Source organism: Zerene cesonia, unplaced genomic scaffold, assembly GCF_012273895.1.
Source record: "Zerene cesonia ecotype Mississippi unplaced genomic scaffold, Zerene_cesonia_1.1 Zces_u004, whole genome shotgun sequence".
NCBI lineage: Eukaryota > Metazoa > Arthropoda > Insecta > Lepidoptera > Pieridae > Zerene > Zerene cesonia.
In genome coordinates this window covers 515,724-534,179 of record NW_024045134.1, presented here as the reverse complement: position 1 = coordinate 534,179, position 18,456 = coordinate 515,724, and the positions used below count along the sequence as shown (strand labels likewise).

Here is an 18,456-nt window from a genome sequence, read left to right as displayed (position 1 = left end):
TCGCAAGATGGTAAGCGCTACCACCGCCCATGAACATTTGAGGAGGCGTCAGGTCGATTGCAGATCTTTGATCAAAATCGACTGCCGATAGATTGGGAAGGGATTAAGAAAGGATTGACGAGAGAAATAAATGAAAGGACTGGGAAGGGTAAGGAAAAGGATATCACATACAAGAGGCAACTATTAAATCCTGGCGAGCTAAGATTAACTCATGAAATTATTGTATTGGCACCGACCCTTGAAAAGTATACAAAGTTTAAATTGTAAAACACTAATATTTTTATGTGTGTTTCATTGTGATACAAGACACAAGCTAAACATAAACTGTAAAATGAAATCACAAATATTATGTATTTGAATTTAAGGGAAGTCACTGTCTTCTGAGATACAGGTAATAACCTAGTTCAGAAGGCAGAGCATCATTGTGAATTTAATATTTGTCCTTGCTAATAAAGAAATATTAGTAAGAATTTTTCACCCTCGATTGCCTGGCTCGAAAACCGCGTTTTCTTACTTTGAAGTTTGTACTAATTTTACTCATACATTACGTGACGAAGCACTAATATGTTACCAATATGCCAATACGTCAAGATGCGATATCTTTTACACATTTTATTTCCTTTTGCAAGTTACAAATTCATCCAACCACAACACAACAGGATAAAGCCCTGTTACCAAAACAATTTTATATAGAAAATCATTTTATATAATTAATAACGTTCCATTACCTCGTCTCTCACCATGTACAAAATACAGTGTTTTCTAGTGATAATGCTGGTTATTATTTTAGAAAGTTGTTGTAGTGAAAAGCATGATAATATCAATGATATTATTGTAGACGACGATGTTGAGTGTAATTTTAAAAAGTGTATATTCAAATGTTGCCTAAGAGATCAACACATATTTTTTCTTGAGGATATGAGCAAATATTGCACGAGAAATGACGAATATGAACACTTCGATTATGATTTGAATATAGCTGGCATTTACGATGGCGATAATCTTTCGAATAGAGTCGAAAAAACACTTCGTGATGTATTCTTTGTGAAAGCCAATTTGTTTTCGAATGAAATGTTTTTGAATGACTCCTTTTTTACGGAACTTTTGGGTTTAAATACTTATTTAAGTGAGGTATGTATTTTGAATGATTTAATGGTATATAAATATGATCGTCAGCTCATTGTTGGGACACGAGCATCCTATGTGGCCTCCAGCTATAAAACCGCGTTGGCCAAGAACGGGTTGGCAGAAGTCATATGTTTTTTTTCTTATGTGACTTTCGGCAATGGAGCTGGTGGGTCGCCTGATGGTAAGCGCTACCACCGCCCACAAACATTTGAAGAGGCGTACGGTCGATTGCAGACTTTACGCCTCTACAAATGGATCGCCCACTTCAAATTGGGAAGGGATTAAAAAGGGATTGGCGATAGGAATAAAGGAAAGGACTAGGAAGGGTAAGGAAAAGGATATGAACCTCCAGCTCCCCCACTCACCGAAAGAAACACAGCAGTATGCTATTTCACGCCGTTCTTCTGTGGGGGTGCGGTACTTCCCCGGTGCGAGCTGGCCCAATTCGTGCCGAAGCGTGCTCAACTGCCACATACATATTATATACATATGTTGTCGAACTTTTGATTTTTCGACATGCCAAGTTCCTCACTGTCCACCTTTTCGATCAGTGGTGATGTGAACATTGTGCAGATAAATTGATAAATCAATTGTACTGTGTGCGGTACTGTGGGATACGTTATTTGTTTACTTAATTAAAAGAAAAAAATTACACCTATAATCGGCTATAATAATATATATATATATAATATAATAATAATCGTAGTAAAGTGAAAAAAGAGAATAAGGCCAATTACAAGTTTTCACATGTATTTGTTTTATGTTTCATTGTACATTATAATGTAATTAAAAACGTCGTTTGTATTATAATACCGCAGATTTAATGTTCGAAAAAGGCAAGCCATATATATTTTTTAATTGATGTTCTGTGGTACAGAAAAGATCTAAATTCAATCCTTTCATTAGAAGGTTGTTATTATTACACTTTTTTGCTATTATTGTTTTTTTTTTTTATTCATCATGTTTCGTGTCATATTGTCTCTAAAAATTGTTTTTCTTTCTTTCTTCTTTTTTCCGACATTTCGCTTTAAGTCCGAGGTCCTAACCACTGATACACCACTACTCACGCTTACAAGAGATTTCCAAGATAAAACCATATTTCATCCAAATTAATTCAGTGGTTTAGGCGTGATGAGGATGCATAAAGATAGAGTTAGTTTTGCATATGTTACTAGCTTCACCCGCGCAGTAAAGGAGTATATAATAGACAGACATACACATAATAGGTAACGCTATGAATTTCATGAATGTTATGTCATATGACATTTCTTGGTAAATGCTATTTTAGAAGCGCTTATGTACTTATAAATACAGTTTTACCCAGATGTTAGAGGCCATTATATTAAGGCAAGTGACGTAATTTTCTAAATTAAATATTTTGAAGAAAATTACCAATATAAATGGATTTGTAAAAATATCAAAAATAAAATAAAGACAAACTATTTGAAATTATTTTTTTCCTCTCTTTAACATTTTCAAATATTTTAATTTTTATTGTTACCTAAATAAATTCGAATTACAGAGTGGCAGACTCTTCACAGAAGATCCAAACACATACAGGAGATGGAAAGTGTATGAAGTCGACTACTGGTGTTTTGACTATCTACGTTTTGACGCAGATTCTCCGCCAATGCTTTCTTTCTTCGCAATGAACAACATCACAAAATCAGATAGCACTCAAGTGTCAAATTCCCAATATGCACCTATAGGTAGGTTCTCATGATAGGTACTTCTGTATTGCAGCCGACATTAGAGGTTGTAATGTTTTTATTTAATGAACTTCTTTATTGCAATATGTATGTAGAAAAACCGAGAGGTAACATTTATTTCAATTAGGTAGCTATATATAATATATGTAATATAGCTACCTAAATAAATTGAAATAAACGTCACGTCTCGGTAGTTCTACATACTTTTTTTTATTTGATTAAACAGTTTTTTTTTTTTGTTTTCAGGACTTCTTATATCGTGTTTCTTTATGGCTCTAGTACTCGTGGTATATATAATCTTACCGGAGTTAAGAGTTCGCTTAGCAGGAATGATCAAATTTGCATACGTCTTTAGTCTTTTTACAGCATATTTGATTTTAGCTTTAACCATGCTATCTATGTCTTGGGAATTGACTGAAACGCAATGTATTGTTTCAAGTAAGTTGCAAACTCAAACCAAATATATTAACTATATGTGGGAGTTGAACATGCTTTGGCTCAAATTGAGCTAGCTCGCACTGGGAAAGTACCACACCCCCACAGAGAACGGGCGCAAAATATTAGCTTTGCTACTGATTCGTACGGTCAGTGGGGGAGCCGGAGGCCCGTTTTCTTTTCCTCGCCCTACCCCGTCCATAACTTTTTCCAGTCGCCAATCCTTACGTTATTCCTATCCCTCTAAAAGCGGGCAGCGCATTATCTCTGCGAATGTCCATGAGCAGTGATATTCGCTTACCTTCAGTTGAACCACCAGCTCAGCTGCCCGATTATGATATAATTTATTCAGACTTCTTTAGAAGCACATTGAATCATCATAACATTGCTTTAACATTTAGCACCGGTTCGGAATCAATGTCTTTTTATACAATTCTTTTGATATTTTCATTTATTAATTTTACAATACTCAAATCTAGCGCGCAAATAAAGTCGAACTTACAAGCGATATTTTTTTATTTGTCGCGTACTTTATCCATATATATACTTTGGCCATAATCCATCACGCTGGTCAAATGCGGGTTGGCAGATGTCACGTGTCGTCGAACTTTTAATTCTCAGACTTGCCGGTTTCCGTACGATGTTCCTTGTCCGTTTCGAGCAGAGTTATCCACAAGCGCAGATAAATTTAAAAAATCCATTTATTTCCTGCACGCTCGCCTGGTCGCATTGTTATTACAGTATCATACTAATAAAAATATTTTTTTTAAGGCTCAATATTTTACTTCTTTTGGTTGGCTGCCTTCACTTGGATGAATGTTTTGTCATATGACATATGGTGGACTTTTCGGTAAGTCGTTTATCTGTAGTTATTCAATTCAACAAATAATAAATATAGTTAATAAAAGTGGCAAATGGCGAGCCGGACTAGTGGTGGACTCCATAACAGCATTGTGCAATTTATGACTTATTAAAAAACTAAATCGTTTTTTATTTGAAACACACTCGTAAATGATTACGAAATCGTCTCACTTACTGTGAGGAAATGTTTTAATCCTAGCGATCCATATAAGAATAACAAGAAACACTCATGAAATTGTTGTATTATCACTGATTCTTGATATGAATACACAGTTTAAATTAAATCTCTTCGTTTAAAATTCTCGTAGATGAAAATCAAGCCGATTTATCAGCACAATTTGTTTTTTCAGTGGCATCATAAAGGCTCGAAATATAAACCGTAAGGGTGAAATGGTGAAGTTTCTGTGTTACTGCCTCTACGCTTGGGGGCTACCTCTGATAATGTTGATTGTGATGTTAGTTATTAATAATATGGATCTGCGCCATATTCCTTGGTTCGTTAAACCAAATATACCCTTGAATTCCTGTTTTTACAATGGTAAGTTTTAAGTTTTCCATAATATATACGACCAGAAACGATTCAGTTATTTTTTCTCAATTTACAAGGCTTTATACTAAACAGAATGTCTCGTATGTAATATACTATGCTCAATGGAACTTATAGTTTTGCATATGCTGATAACATGAACCGTACTTGTAAAATCTTTCGATTTTTTCTTTCATATACATTCATAAAACTCCATGTGTACACCCCTGACTAAAAGCTCGACGAACTTTACCATCCGCGCGCGTTCTAACGTTTAAGATTATGTTTTAAACAATGACCGCATTAACTGCACGATGAATAAAAAAAAATACGTTCCATCTTCTTTGACACTTTTTTACCACGCAACACGGCGAATTAGTCATGCAAAGCCACCACGACAATGTCCAGACGCCACTGAACTAGCGTTAGTCTTATGCATTTTAGAACGGAACAGTCGGTACCTTTATGTTTGTTGAATCAGCTATCATACGCAATATCATATATTTGAAATATATATATATTATATAAATTTTGGTTAAAAACATATATAAATATATTGTTATCCAGGATTTAGTAGATATAAGTTTCGTCACTTTAAAATTCGCTTGAAATTAAATAAATAATTACTAATATTATTCATTCGAAAATATGTCTTTGTGTTTTTTCTATCACATGACAACGAAGTAGTTTTTTTATAAGATATTCCTCTTTTCTTTAAATTTGAAGAATGGACAGCATTACAAACCACTTTTCATCGAAGCGATACATCGAATTTCCATGGGAATTTTCATTATGCATCACTTTATTTTATTCGTTGTTAGATAGCTAGTGATTTATAATTTAAACAATTTGGGTTCTATGTATTCTCTTGTAATTCATGAGATGATAATTTCAATGCTATGAAACTAAAAATTGAATTTAATAAAGGCTACGATCCATCGATAGAATATTGTAATCATTGAAATAATTTTTTGTATTAGTTGATTGATTGTGATGGTTCTTAATCATCTCAATACGTGGGGTGCCTCTTAAGCACATAAAACCGAAAAAGTAGAAGAAATTCGATTATTGTGGCGGGATCACGGGTGGCCGAGAGGCTAGGCGTTGCTAAGGTTAGGCAAAAAACCCGGGTTCGAATCCCGCCTCGTGATCAAATTTTTTCTATTCTTTCAAAATTTCTCATCAATATGTTCATATTTCAGATGGTATGAAATTATTTTACATCTACATTCCTACGTTAATAATGATTTTATTCAATTGGGCGTTCTTCCTGAAAACTGCATTTAATATTTGGAAATTGAGAAATGCAACTACCAAGTTTATTAATTCTGGAAACTCTTCCAACCATCAGAACCAAACTCAAAGGTAATTTTATACTATAATTGTCTGAAACAATAGAATAAAACGCAGATTTATTGGAAAACCAAGCATTAGACTAAAAGGCTTATATTTTGTTTCAGATTTTTTGTATACCTAAAGTTGTCAGTTTTGATGGGAATTAATTGGATATTAGAAATATTATGTTTCTTTGCACCACATCTGTATTTCCTGAAAGCTGCGGACATATATAACATATGTATTGGTGTAATAATCTTCATTGTATTTGTTTGTAAAAAATCAATTTATTATCAACTGAAAGAAAGGTGAGTTCTTCGTAAACTTGTTAGTATAGTTATTTTTATTATTGGGATAAAATTTATCTTGTCATAACCTCTCATTTGTCATAAAATGGTTTATTTAAACATAATTAATACAACAGCATTTCGTAAAATTCGATTTAAAGATTCAAAATATCTTAAATTTGGGTACTTTTGACCCGTGAAACATATTTTTGATATGCGAGTCGAACAATTTTTGGCACGCATTGGGCGAGCTCGCACCGGAGAAATACCACACCCTGACAGAAGACCCGCGTGAATTAGTAGCAAGCGGTAGCATTTTTACGTAAATGAGGGAGCCGGAGGCCCCTGTCTTTTCCTCATCCTAACCTTCCCAATAATTTTCATTATTCCATCAATCGATACCGTATCCCTATTACATTAAGGTTGGCAATCCATTTGAAGTGGCATAAGGTTTATGGCAATTTTCATGCACGGTGCTTGCTGTTCCCTTACCATCAGGCCTCCCGCCAGCTCCTTTCCCAACTCTCACATAAAAGTAGGCTTCGAAAATAGGATGCCTTTAATCTGAGCGAACTTATTTTATATTAGGGACTATTATATATCTATATATTTTGCAGGTTCCAAATGTGCACAGTACCACCGGCCCCACAATATCGGATTAACATCGAGCATACTAAATAAAGGATTGATGTTAGAAGACTTGCTTAAAGGAATCACGCTAATATTATATAAGAAAATTTGTTTGTTTGGATGTTTGTCCGTCAATCACGCTAAAACGGATTTGCATGAAATTGATATAAAGACAAGGTATGAGCTGACTTGGGTGATAGGATACTTTTTAACCCGGTTTAATGCTCCCTTGAGATAAAACAGGAATCTTAATATACGGGCGGAGCCGGGACGAGCATCCCTTATGCTCGTATCTTAGTTAATGTCGTCTTAGTAAAACGTCCTGCCGCTACAACTGTCACAGAGGGGGGCCACTGAAAACCAGTTTGGCAACTGCGTTGCTGCGAGGACTGAGTGGCTACCTCATTTGGCTCCACTTTATGTCTCCTTAAGTTTTTCTTTATTTAATCGTGTTTTGTGTATTAATTGTATTGCTTTTATTTTTTCATGTGGAGCCGAATAAATGCTTCTTTCTTTCTTTCTTTCTTTCTAATGGCAAGTGATAATTAGTTGCATTGTATACTGCTTGTATTCCAGACAATAAAGCGAAAAATTAACCATAAAAATAACAGAAACATCATATTAATTTGTACTTTCTACTAGAAATGTCTCCATGCATTAGTTATGAAATATATCGCATGTTTTTTATAGCGTAATGTAATTAATAAATGTCATACGATTTCTTCAATTTTTTTTTTTTTTATATTCTAAGATATTTGTTTACGTTAACATTTGTGAATCTTCTAGTATTTTCAGTATGTTCAGCTATGGATAAACTGAATAAACAGAATTCATCCACCGTCTGAAAATTTAATTTCTTCTGACTTCCCAGTTTGTAGGTGGTTTTAAGACGTCACCTTAACCCTCCCCTCCCAAGTGTAAGAAGAGCGAATAATAATAATGAACCCGCTGGGCACTTCGTGGCGTGGTGACGGGGAGTAACGCCCCCGCGGTCCTTAGTTTTCCCGGGGGAGGTCCCTGTCCTCACCTCCGGACTGTCTCGGTGGCAGTTCGGAGTGAACAATGGCGAGGTTCAGGATCCCCCACCTCTGGCTTGCCTTAATTGACCGTCCAGAATGGAGATGCAAGAACTATATGCTCAAGGGTGGAAGTGTCTAATGGCGTAATAACGGGGAAACCCAATCCGGGCCTGCGAGCCCGCGATGGTGAAACCGGTGACGCACCTGTCTACACCCCTAGCCGGTCAGCTGGTGCTGCCCTCTTGTTGCCATTTCAGGTAACTTTTTTGGGAGCCCATCGACCGAACAGGCAAGTCACCGTCCGCCACTCTTTTTAAATTTTTCCAAATTAAAAGGCAGACGCCCATAGTTTCCCATAGACCCAACTCACCAATCAATCGAACACCCCCTTTCCATAGCCCAGTTTTGTTCCGTTCCTTGTTTGTTTGTTTTGCAATAGTCCTACGTCGGCCGCGGACTGCCCAGGGCTGTATCTCTATAGTGCAGTCATAGGCAGGGTGCGGCTGGTGTCCCACAATACATTAAATTGTCTAAAGGGCCTCTGCGTGTTGGATCTGTGTCCCCACGTAAGCCTTCCAAAAGACCGGGTGCTTTCGTTCTGGAGTTACCCAAGTATTATGGAGAGATACACATAATAATAATAGTAAATCTTTATTTCACCTTGATAATTGTACAATTTGATTTTTTGTTTATGTCAAAAAAAAAATATTGAGAGGTTCTGGCGCTCTTGCTAGGTGTGTTAAGAGAAACCTGTGTTAAGAGAGCCAGTCCCTTCCCTGCTCATTGTATACACTTGAATGGATACCTAGTATTGATCACACTAATATTATAAATGTGAAAAATTGTGTGTTCGAATGTTTGTCAACATAGAATCATGATTGCATTAAAAAAAAAGAAATGTATGACAGTTTACGACGACGTGTAGCATGGGGATCATAAAGAGAAATATTTTGTTGTTTGAATGCTAAACTAAGTTAATTAATTTAGCATACTGAAATGCATGCATCATTATTATATGACTCAATAGTCAATGTGATATTCCTGCGCCACTGTAACCGCTATGTATTAATTATTATTATTAATAACGACTTCTTAGACCCAGTCCCATACTCGGCAGGGTGATAAGCTATTCGAATTATTCCAACGTAAGTTGTTGTGCGGTTATTACAGTGAAATATCGTTTCAATAAACACGTCCGTCGCAATGTTAATATATTGGTGCCTTATGTTTTTTATATGCCTTCTGGTAGGCCAGTGTTACAATAGTGATATAATTTTAGAAAACTATGAAGATCCTATATGTCAATTTAAGACATGTATAAACAAGTGCTGCTCCAGAAATCAGTACATGAACACAACAATATGGTATATGACAAGCTGTGTAGATAACAACGAGAATTTTGATTTAGACATGTCTGATTTGCAACTGTATGATACTGAGGATCATTCGAGGACGATTGACAAGAAGCTTGGTGATGTGTTTCTTTTGAAGCCAAATTTATTTACGCGTAATGAGACGTTTGCTTACCTCTCGGCCCGATTTGATATCCTAAAAGTCATAAGTTACTTAAACGAGGTAGGTATACACAAATATACATTACAATTATTTATAAGCTATAAAGGTAATTAAAAAGTACGTATTAATTCATTAAAATATCTCCAATTAAAAAATTTTCTTACAATAGACTCGATGTTTATTAGTGGTTTCTGAACAATGCAATTAATGCATGTAAGTAATACATTTCGTAAATTCTTAAATTTTTCTTTGTATGCATATTATAGTTATCATGTATTTTAAAGTCATATTTTTATTCTAAAATATAAAATACTTATCACTTATTCTAAATTTCTCTATTTCCACCGCTACCTTCCCTCAAAGTTGGAAGGATACTCATGTAATTCCTCTCCCTAAAAAGTCAAATTCTTCCAGTTTTTCTGACTATCGTCCTATTTCAATCCTGCTCTTCATTTCAAAAATTCTCGAGTAACTAGTACAACAACAGCTGTGCTCTTTTCTGACAAACAACTCTTTATTAGATCCTTTACAATCCCGCTTCAGACCTGGGAATAGTACGGTCACTGCGCTAGTCAAAGTTACAGATGACATTCGTCTGGCAATGGATAATAAACAGCTAACAATTCTTACTCTCTTGGACTTCTCAAACGCTTTTAACACCGTTGATTTCGACATATTGTTGGCGTTGCTGAGTTCTCTTAATGTATCTCCTGCTGTAATCGACATATATATATATATACATATAATACGTACGTATCTAAGTATAGCGAGCAATTTAAATCAAATAACGAACCTAATTTTGTAATAACAATACAAATACATAAAAAGACCTCCGTCAGTACTATGATGTAGTAGCCCTTCAGGCTAACATCGATTCACAACAAAAAATTACAAAACTTACTTATACTTTCCCGCCTCTTTCATCTCTCAGCATCTCTTCGGCTCTATAGATAGCTTCTATCATGAAATTTCAGAGTTAGGGATTCTAACCTACTGTTCTCTTAAAATCGATTTATAAAATAACTAGCTGGGCCCCGCGGTTTCACCCTCGCAAGTCCATGTCCCGTAGCAATATTGAGATAAAAAGTTGTCTATATGTTATTCCACTTTTCCAGCTGTCAACGTACCAAATTTCATTGCAATCGGATGAGTAGTTTGTGCGTGAAAGAGCAACAAACACATACTCATCCTTACAAACTTTCGCATTTTTAATATTAGTAGGACTAGCTGCGACCCGTGGTTTCACCGGAGGCCCGTTTCCTTTTCCTCACCCGTCCTAGTCCATTCCTTCTTTCCAGTCGTTAATCCTTTCCTTTTCCCTTACCCCATAAAAGCGGGCAGCGCATTCACAGAGGTACTACCTTTGTGAATGTTTATGGGCGGTGGTGATCGCTTACCATCAGGCGAACCACCAGCTCAGCTGCCCGCTATGACATAAAAAAAAAAAAAAAAAAAAAAAAAAACCCCGCGTAAGTCCGTATCCCGTAAGTATATCGGGATAAAAGTTAGAATTTAGTTAGTAAGATATGTTATTCCAGTTGTCCAGCTATCTACGTACAAAATTTCACTGCAATCGGTTCAGTAGTTTTTGCGTGAGAGAGCATCAAACACACACACATCCTTACAAACTTTTGCATTATATTTAGTATCATATCATATTTAGTAGTTATAATATATAGATATACACTATAGGAGGATAGAATAGGATAAAAATAAAACAATGTTTTACGATTTTCTGCTTGTAACAGAATATAATATTATTGTATTTCAAGAAAAAGTATCACATTTATACATATTATCACATTTACAAAGCTTATTACAAAAGCTAACGTGATATTTCTTTCAAAAGCGTCATATTGTGTAATATAATATGTACTAATATATACGAAGAAATAAAGAAACATTTATTTATCAGGAAAAGCACAACACTCTAATGAAAGAAATTATACAATTAAAGAACAACAAATATATCAGTGCATAGATATAAAATTACACAACAGAAGAATAAAAGCATCAGATATGAGGAGTGTGTCATAGCGACCCTGACAAAAAGGAGACAACTCAGCCTATTCTGTAATGAACATTGACAGCGCTGTTTTTCAGTGCTTCCTTTATAATCTAAGATTTCGAGAGATAGAGAGAAATATAATAAACTTACTTCTACGTTAACATTTTAAATGAACTATACAAAAGGAAAATAAATGGATAGTAATATACGTTAATAATAAATTCATATCTACACATTAAATATCAATACATATACGAATAAAAAATATTCATATACATTAGATAATGAATAAAAAAATTATGAAAGTATATAACATCAAATGTTAAACTAAATCTGGATTTGCTAACCCAATAATAGCTAGCTTCTCTTTCATACAATACCCTTATTATTTTACGGATAATTCCAAATAAGGTTTCCTTTTATTAATTTGATAAATATATACTCAGTTTGATAATGAGTTAGTCTCGTATTCGATGAAAATATACAAATACTTCTGTAGGTTAGGTTAGGTTGTTTATCCGTTTAAGATTGTTTTATATCAATAATCCATATATACCCTATAGAAATTTCGATCACCCAAGGAGTAAGAGTTTATTGCGCCATACCAACATTATTTTACACAGACACAAATGATCAGCACGCCTTCTATAACATTCTTAGTGATCCACGTAGAGGTTGTAGAGATACTGTCCTTTTAATCAAAATTGTCATAGCAATTATAACAAGACCACGTAGCGACTTTTGTGTCGTGGTTAATAATATGCTATTTAACTTGGCGCATTGTGACACAGAAGAAAATCCATGATGCGATTTTGTTAAGCACTCAGAGGCCAAACAATTCATTCATCTAGTTTCGTGCAGCTTAAAAATATGTATTTTTGCGCTTTTTAAGCTATTTTTCGTTCATTGAGTTCATTATCAATTGTAATTTAGTTCATTATCAATTAATTGAGTTCATTACCAATTGTAATTCTAATTATAAACTAATGTTTAATTGGATTTATTTATTCGTTTTTATTACAAGTCAAAACGGAGCGATTTTATAATATGTTAATTGTGTCTGGAGATAAAAAAAGCTATAGAGTGATTATATTTTGGGTATAGTAAAATATGTCATTCACATTTTTCCATCCTCATGATTGCGCGGGCGAAATGTTTTCTATTTTAATTTTATTTTTTAAAAATAATTCCGTCCGAAAAGGTTTCTTACCTGTTTAAGATTTATTATTATTGTGTATATTTAGCTGTTTATAAACTTTTTAGTAACTTTTTATAATGGTTATATAATTCAATACAACCAAGCTCATAGTATTTCATAGATTATTATTGAATCCGCTAACTTGCGGCACCGTTTATTCGAGCACGCACATGACGAAGAGTATAAGCATTACAAAACAATGATTAGTAGGAATATTGTGGTCAGGATAAAACGGTTCAATTAAGTGGACCAATGGCCAATTAACCATATGGTAGCTATGTACTTCAATAACTATAACTTCCTTATCACCAATGCCATATATGTTTCTCTGCTCACGTATTTTCCCGTGCATTCGAAGGAACAAATAGACAGTCCGAGGTTTTCTCGGACCTTCCCATTCCCTTGGGACTTCAGGATAGAAAATATTTGTGTCGAAGTTCATCTAAAGAAATAGAGTGGTTGAGGTGTGAAGCAGAGACAGACAGACAGAGTTGCTTTCGTATAAGTATATAATAGGAGTATAAGTATATAATAGTATTTAAATTTTGGAGTTGAGCACGCTTTGGCACGTATAAGACCAGCTCGCACCGGTAAAGGTACCAAGAGCTCATAGTAGATTGGCGTGAAATAGTAGCATGCTACTGTGTTTCACCCGATGAGAGGGGGGCGGAGGCCCCCCTATCCTTGGGTTAAACTTCCTTGGGTTCCAGACCTTTCCTTTATTCCCTCAATTAGTCCTTTCCTTAACCCTTTTCCATTAAAGTTGGCAATACATTTGCAGTAGCATAGTTTATCACCAGAAGACCCACCAACTCTCACATAAAAAGGGACTATAATTACTTTTCATTTGATGTACCGAATTTTGGCTAGTCGATTTTAATTTTATTCCTTACAACTCAAAAGGAGAGCAAATGTCTTCAATCCATACTCCACAAACCAAACGCAAGGCACAGCTATATTCCAATACCTTCAGCTACATGCTGATTTCAATATCCTTCCGACATTGAGATGTTTGACACATTTGTAAGAATACATTGTTCTATATGTGATGTCACCAATATACCCTATATAGTTGGGTAAATATCAACTTTTCTAGCAGTTTAGTCTAGACAATAACAGTCTCTTCACTCTAGATTCGAAAATGGGAATAAATTACAATAATTTCGTTCACGAACAAAAAATACTCGCGCCAATCGGCTTAAAACTCACGGACATATAGAGAAATAAAATAGATGACAACACATCAAAAGACCTACCGAACGTACATAAAAAATTCCATAAAAATGAGCCAGGTTAAGAAAAGAAGATCTCTTCCTTCCCAGAATCTAGATGATATCTATAATTGATTTGAGCTTTTCTCATTTCCTATTCATCTCAATTTTAAATTGGTTTTTGTTACCTCCTTTCGCAAAATTGTTTATATTCTAATACAAATAATTAGTATTTTAAATAATTTTGTTATTTACAAAACCCTAGTAAAATACCTTAAAACAATGAATAAATAAATAAATGTTTATTTCCTTTCCTTTCCGTCAACACTAACGAAAATATTAGAAACGGTAAAAAATTACTAATTTATTTTCTAACTTTCGCATTTGCTGATACGCGTGAGTTTTAACGTATATATCCACTATATTAATGTAGTACATGCAATACTTAAGGGAACACGAACAATACATATGTTTAATTACGCCTTAAAGTTCATGTTATGAACCACATCCGTTTAAAAAGAACGGAAAATGTAATATGTATGCGTTAAATTAAAAAATATCATCATCATCAGCCCATATTTGTTCCCACTGCTGGGACACAGGCCTCCTATGAGGGTTAATTAAAAAATATAACATGGGCTAATTTGATAGTGTGTTGAAATCATTATGCGACAAATTTGTTAGGATAGAAAACAATCACATTGATAATACTTCTTTTAACGATTAAAAATCACTTTTTATATGATTTATTTGGTTGTGTGCAAAAGCAAAGATCTTTTATTTCGCTATAAATATCACAAGTAAATAAGTAATAACCAGTTCATACTTTATCTTTCTCTGCAGGATGGAGATCTATATTTAGAGTCGCCAAACGCTTACATACGATGGAGGAAAATTGACAAAGCTGATTTCTGTGTAGACTATGGAATTAATAACAACGTATCCCAAATTCAGTTCTGGGGATTACTTGAAGATGAATATCAGCCTCCACCGTACAAAACATTTTATCAGAGTTCCGGTAATTAAGTACCATATTGGCTTATCCCTCTTTTATCTTAGGCAAAAAAATGTGTTGAAAACTTTAAAAGGTCTATTTACCATATTTAGTATGTGGTAGTCTTGCACGCTTCGGTACGAATTGGGCCAGCTCGCACCGGGGAAGTACCACACCCCCACTTAACAAGCATCTCTTTAACTTAGGGATCACGGACTGCGTTATGTAGAGCGTGCATGACGAATGAAGAAACGGCAGCCCACGTGATCATGGACTGAACGGCGGTTGCGGAGTACAGGGCAAGGCATATGGGATGTCCTAGGTCCCTCCCTGAGATTTTCGGCCGTCCACACAAGCTGCTTAGCTTCGTGGAGGAGCTGGGATGGTTCCAGCTTTGACTGGCTACCCCCTTCTTTTCTTTTAACGCAAAATACACGCGCTTGTCGTCGAGTTGCGGAAAATGTTAATAAAATAATAACCACACCCCCCCAGAAGACCGGCGTGAAATAGCATTCTGCTGGTTTCATTCGGTGAGCTGGGGGGCCGGAGGCCCATATCCTTTTCCTTACCCTTCCCATTCCTTTCCTTTATTCCTCTCGACAATCCTTTCTTAATCCCTTCCCAATTTAAAGTGGGCAATCCATTTGTAGAGGCGTAAGGTCTGCAATGGACCTTATGCCACTCCAAATGTTCATGGGCGGTGGTAGCGCCTACCATCAGGCGTCCCAACAGCTCGACCCAACGGCATTGCCGACTGTGACATCATGTGTATATATATATATATATATATATATATATATATATATATATATATATATATATATCTATATCTATATATATATATCTATATCTAAATCTATACACGATACATTCTTATCGTGACATAAAGCGTAGTTATTTTTTTTAATTCTTGAACAACTACAAAACTGCTACTAAAAGGAATAAACTCACACCTCAGTAATTTATTTTTTTAGTATCCCGTTATTTCTCAGTCAGTATCAGTCGTCGTTCCTTATCTTAGTGTCCTCTCCTTAAAAGCGGGCTATGCGAGCGAATATTCAATTGCGGTGGTGATCGCTTACCATGAGGCAAACGACAAGCCCAGTTGTCCGGCTATGACATAAAAAGGAACGGTTCTCATGGAGAGAAATAATGTACCAGGGTTGACACCCGAGTGGATCGCTAATATTCTATATCTATATTACAGAAAATATATTACTTCTATTACTAATGATATAAAGTTGAAAAATTTGCTTGTTTGTTGAGAACGCGCTTCTCTCAGGAACTACTGGGTAGAATTGAACAACTATTTATGTGTTAAACTATCCATTTATTGTGGAGAGCATAACATCATGTATGATGGATGAGATGCAGCTAGTTAATTACATTCTTTTATGTTTTAGGTCTTATTATATCATCGATATTTCTATTTCTTCTCTTCCTGGTATACTGTGCTCTGCCGGAACTGCGAAATATCGGTGGAATGGTGCTTATGGCCTATGTTGCCAGCTTATTGGGAGCTTACGTATCCCTAGCTGTGTTGAATTTGGGCCGGCTGTCAGAAACCGACTGTATAGTAATAAGTATGAAGGTTTAATTTATTCTTAAACCTTAATAACCCACATATATCTACCCAATAATATCTTCCGGCTAACTGTCCAAATCTAGATCTAGACCTAATGGCAGGCCGAAAGGGAGACCAGCAATATTAATAAAATAACGTACGTGATTAAAAAACGTTTTTTTTAACGGTTCACAGATTCAAAACTCACATTTGTAACTTTTAAAGCTCTTTTCAAGCGTCAATCAAAGCTTTCATTGTTCTATTCAAGGTTTTTAAATTCAAGATCTGAAATAAACAAACTAATAACTCCTATAAAATGATTTATTTAGGCATCATATGCTAAAACCCCAATACACTAAGTGAGAACAATATGAAAATTTATAAAAAGTTATTTAATTTAATTAAACCATCATCCAATACTTACATTAATTTATTCTTTCAGCCACTTTCATATATTTCTTTTTCCTCTCTGCATTCTCGTGGATGAATGTCATGTCGTTTGATATCTGGTGGACGTTCCGGTAAGTTTCAAAATTATTTTCAATTATTCAAACATTATAACGGAAACTTATAAAATAATATAGCGTATAGACTGTCTGATTAAACAATATTATCAACACATAGTCCTAACTAATACACAAAAATTGAAAGTACGAAAAAAGTTACCCATATTTCGTTCAATAGGCGAGCAGTTCGAGTTCTTAGAAATTAAGAAATTCATCTCGTTTTAATCGTGCAAGTGCGTAATAAAATTTATAAATTAAAAAGCTATTATTTTCAACAATAAATTGAACCGCCTTCAAACTGTCAGAATTAGGTCAAATTTAATTTGAAATAATAAGAGAATCATCATCGGGTAATAAACACAACAAATACAGACGAATTGAAAATCCCTTTTTTGAAGTCACCGACTTAGTACCAGAGGTAGTGAATTTCTTGCGAATGAAGTCGGGGACAGCAAGCTAGTTCACAATAATTAAACCTCTCCACTAACTAAACCTAAATCAAAGTCAGTCACAGTCCGGTTTTTTCTTTATTATTTATTATTACAATGAAATCATTGGAAATTCATTTAAATGTAGAGCAATATCGAAACATAAATAGACGTTAGGGGCCTTGGGCAGTGCACTAACCACAAAAGAGGAAAATAAGCATAACTAAGTCACCAATTCAATTTTGTTACAAGTCATTCGTGCTATGTAAATAAAATAGCTTATAACTCCACAAAAATAGCTTATAACCCAGTTGCTAATTGGTAATTCCAAAATCTATGGTGTGCTTTGCATTGGCCATATTTGAATAGTAAATTAATATTCATGATGAATTTTTTTCCAATGCTATTCAATACTCTGTTTTGAACAGAAATAGTGTAACTGAATCTGGCGAAAATTGCCTATTTAGGTAAATATTAAAAGTCTAATAAGATAAATAACAAAAATTAAAGTTAAGTAAAGTTACATTACATCTCCCGTCGAAAACGTTAGTGCAGATAGCGACACCCACAATAATTCCTAGAAATATAATCATTAGTCTAATTTTAACAAATTCCGTTTCCTTGACATGGGGCCGCTCCTGGGTGTGGGAACCTTCTTATCTCAGCGTTTCGCGACAATAGTCATTGTTTTGTTCTCGAACTTTGAAATAATTTGACAAAAATATGGGGGAATAGTTTAGTAATAACGTTAGAGATTGTTTTCTAAAAATAAGGTCACCGGCCACCGTTTTGGGGGGGACAGCTCTAGGTCTCTCAACTCTTGTAAGGAATGACAACAATCGCCTATTAAACGTAGAATTAACCACGTCAATAAATTGAAAAACGAGAGTAATCGAGAAAAAGGAAAACAAAAAGATACAGTTCAATTAAGAACCTTTCGTTTTCGTGAACATCGGTTAGAAAACAAAACGATGCTCATAATTGTTTAAATAATAAAAACTACTTACATAATAATAAGATTACCACTGTAGTAGTTGCCATTGGGAAGGTTAGGTAGCTAAGAAGCACGTGTTAACTGTTTTTACACTACAATCCGTAAGAG

The 18,456-nt window shown here is 34.8% G+C and overlaps 1 protein-coding gene across 1 annotated transcript in view; it reads left to right on the top strand.

Annotated features, from left to right (window-relative positions):
* Window positions 1–9,027: 9,027 nt before the first annotated feature.
* The window catches only part of LOC119838622 (G-protein coupled receptor Mth2-like), a 13,675-nt gene continuing 4,246 nt past the window's right edge, over window positions 9,028–18,456 (top strand). Inside the window, exons 1-4 of the mRNA XM_038364640.1 lie at window positions 9,028–9,505; window positions 14,706–14,880; window positions 16,260–16,439; window positions 16,863–16,941. Of these exons, the coding sequence (XP_038220568.1) occupies window positions 9,134–9,505; window positions 14,706–14,880; window positions 16,260–16,439; window positions 16,863–16,941 (806 nt within the window). The 5' untranslated portion in view covers window positions 9,028–9,133. The remainder of the gene's footprint in view (window positions 9,506–14,705; window positions 14,881–16,259; window positions 16,440–16,862; window positions 16,942–18,456) is intronic.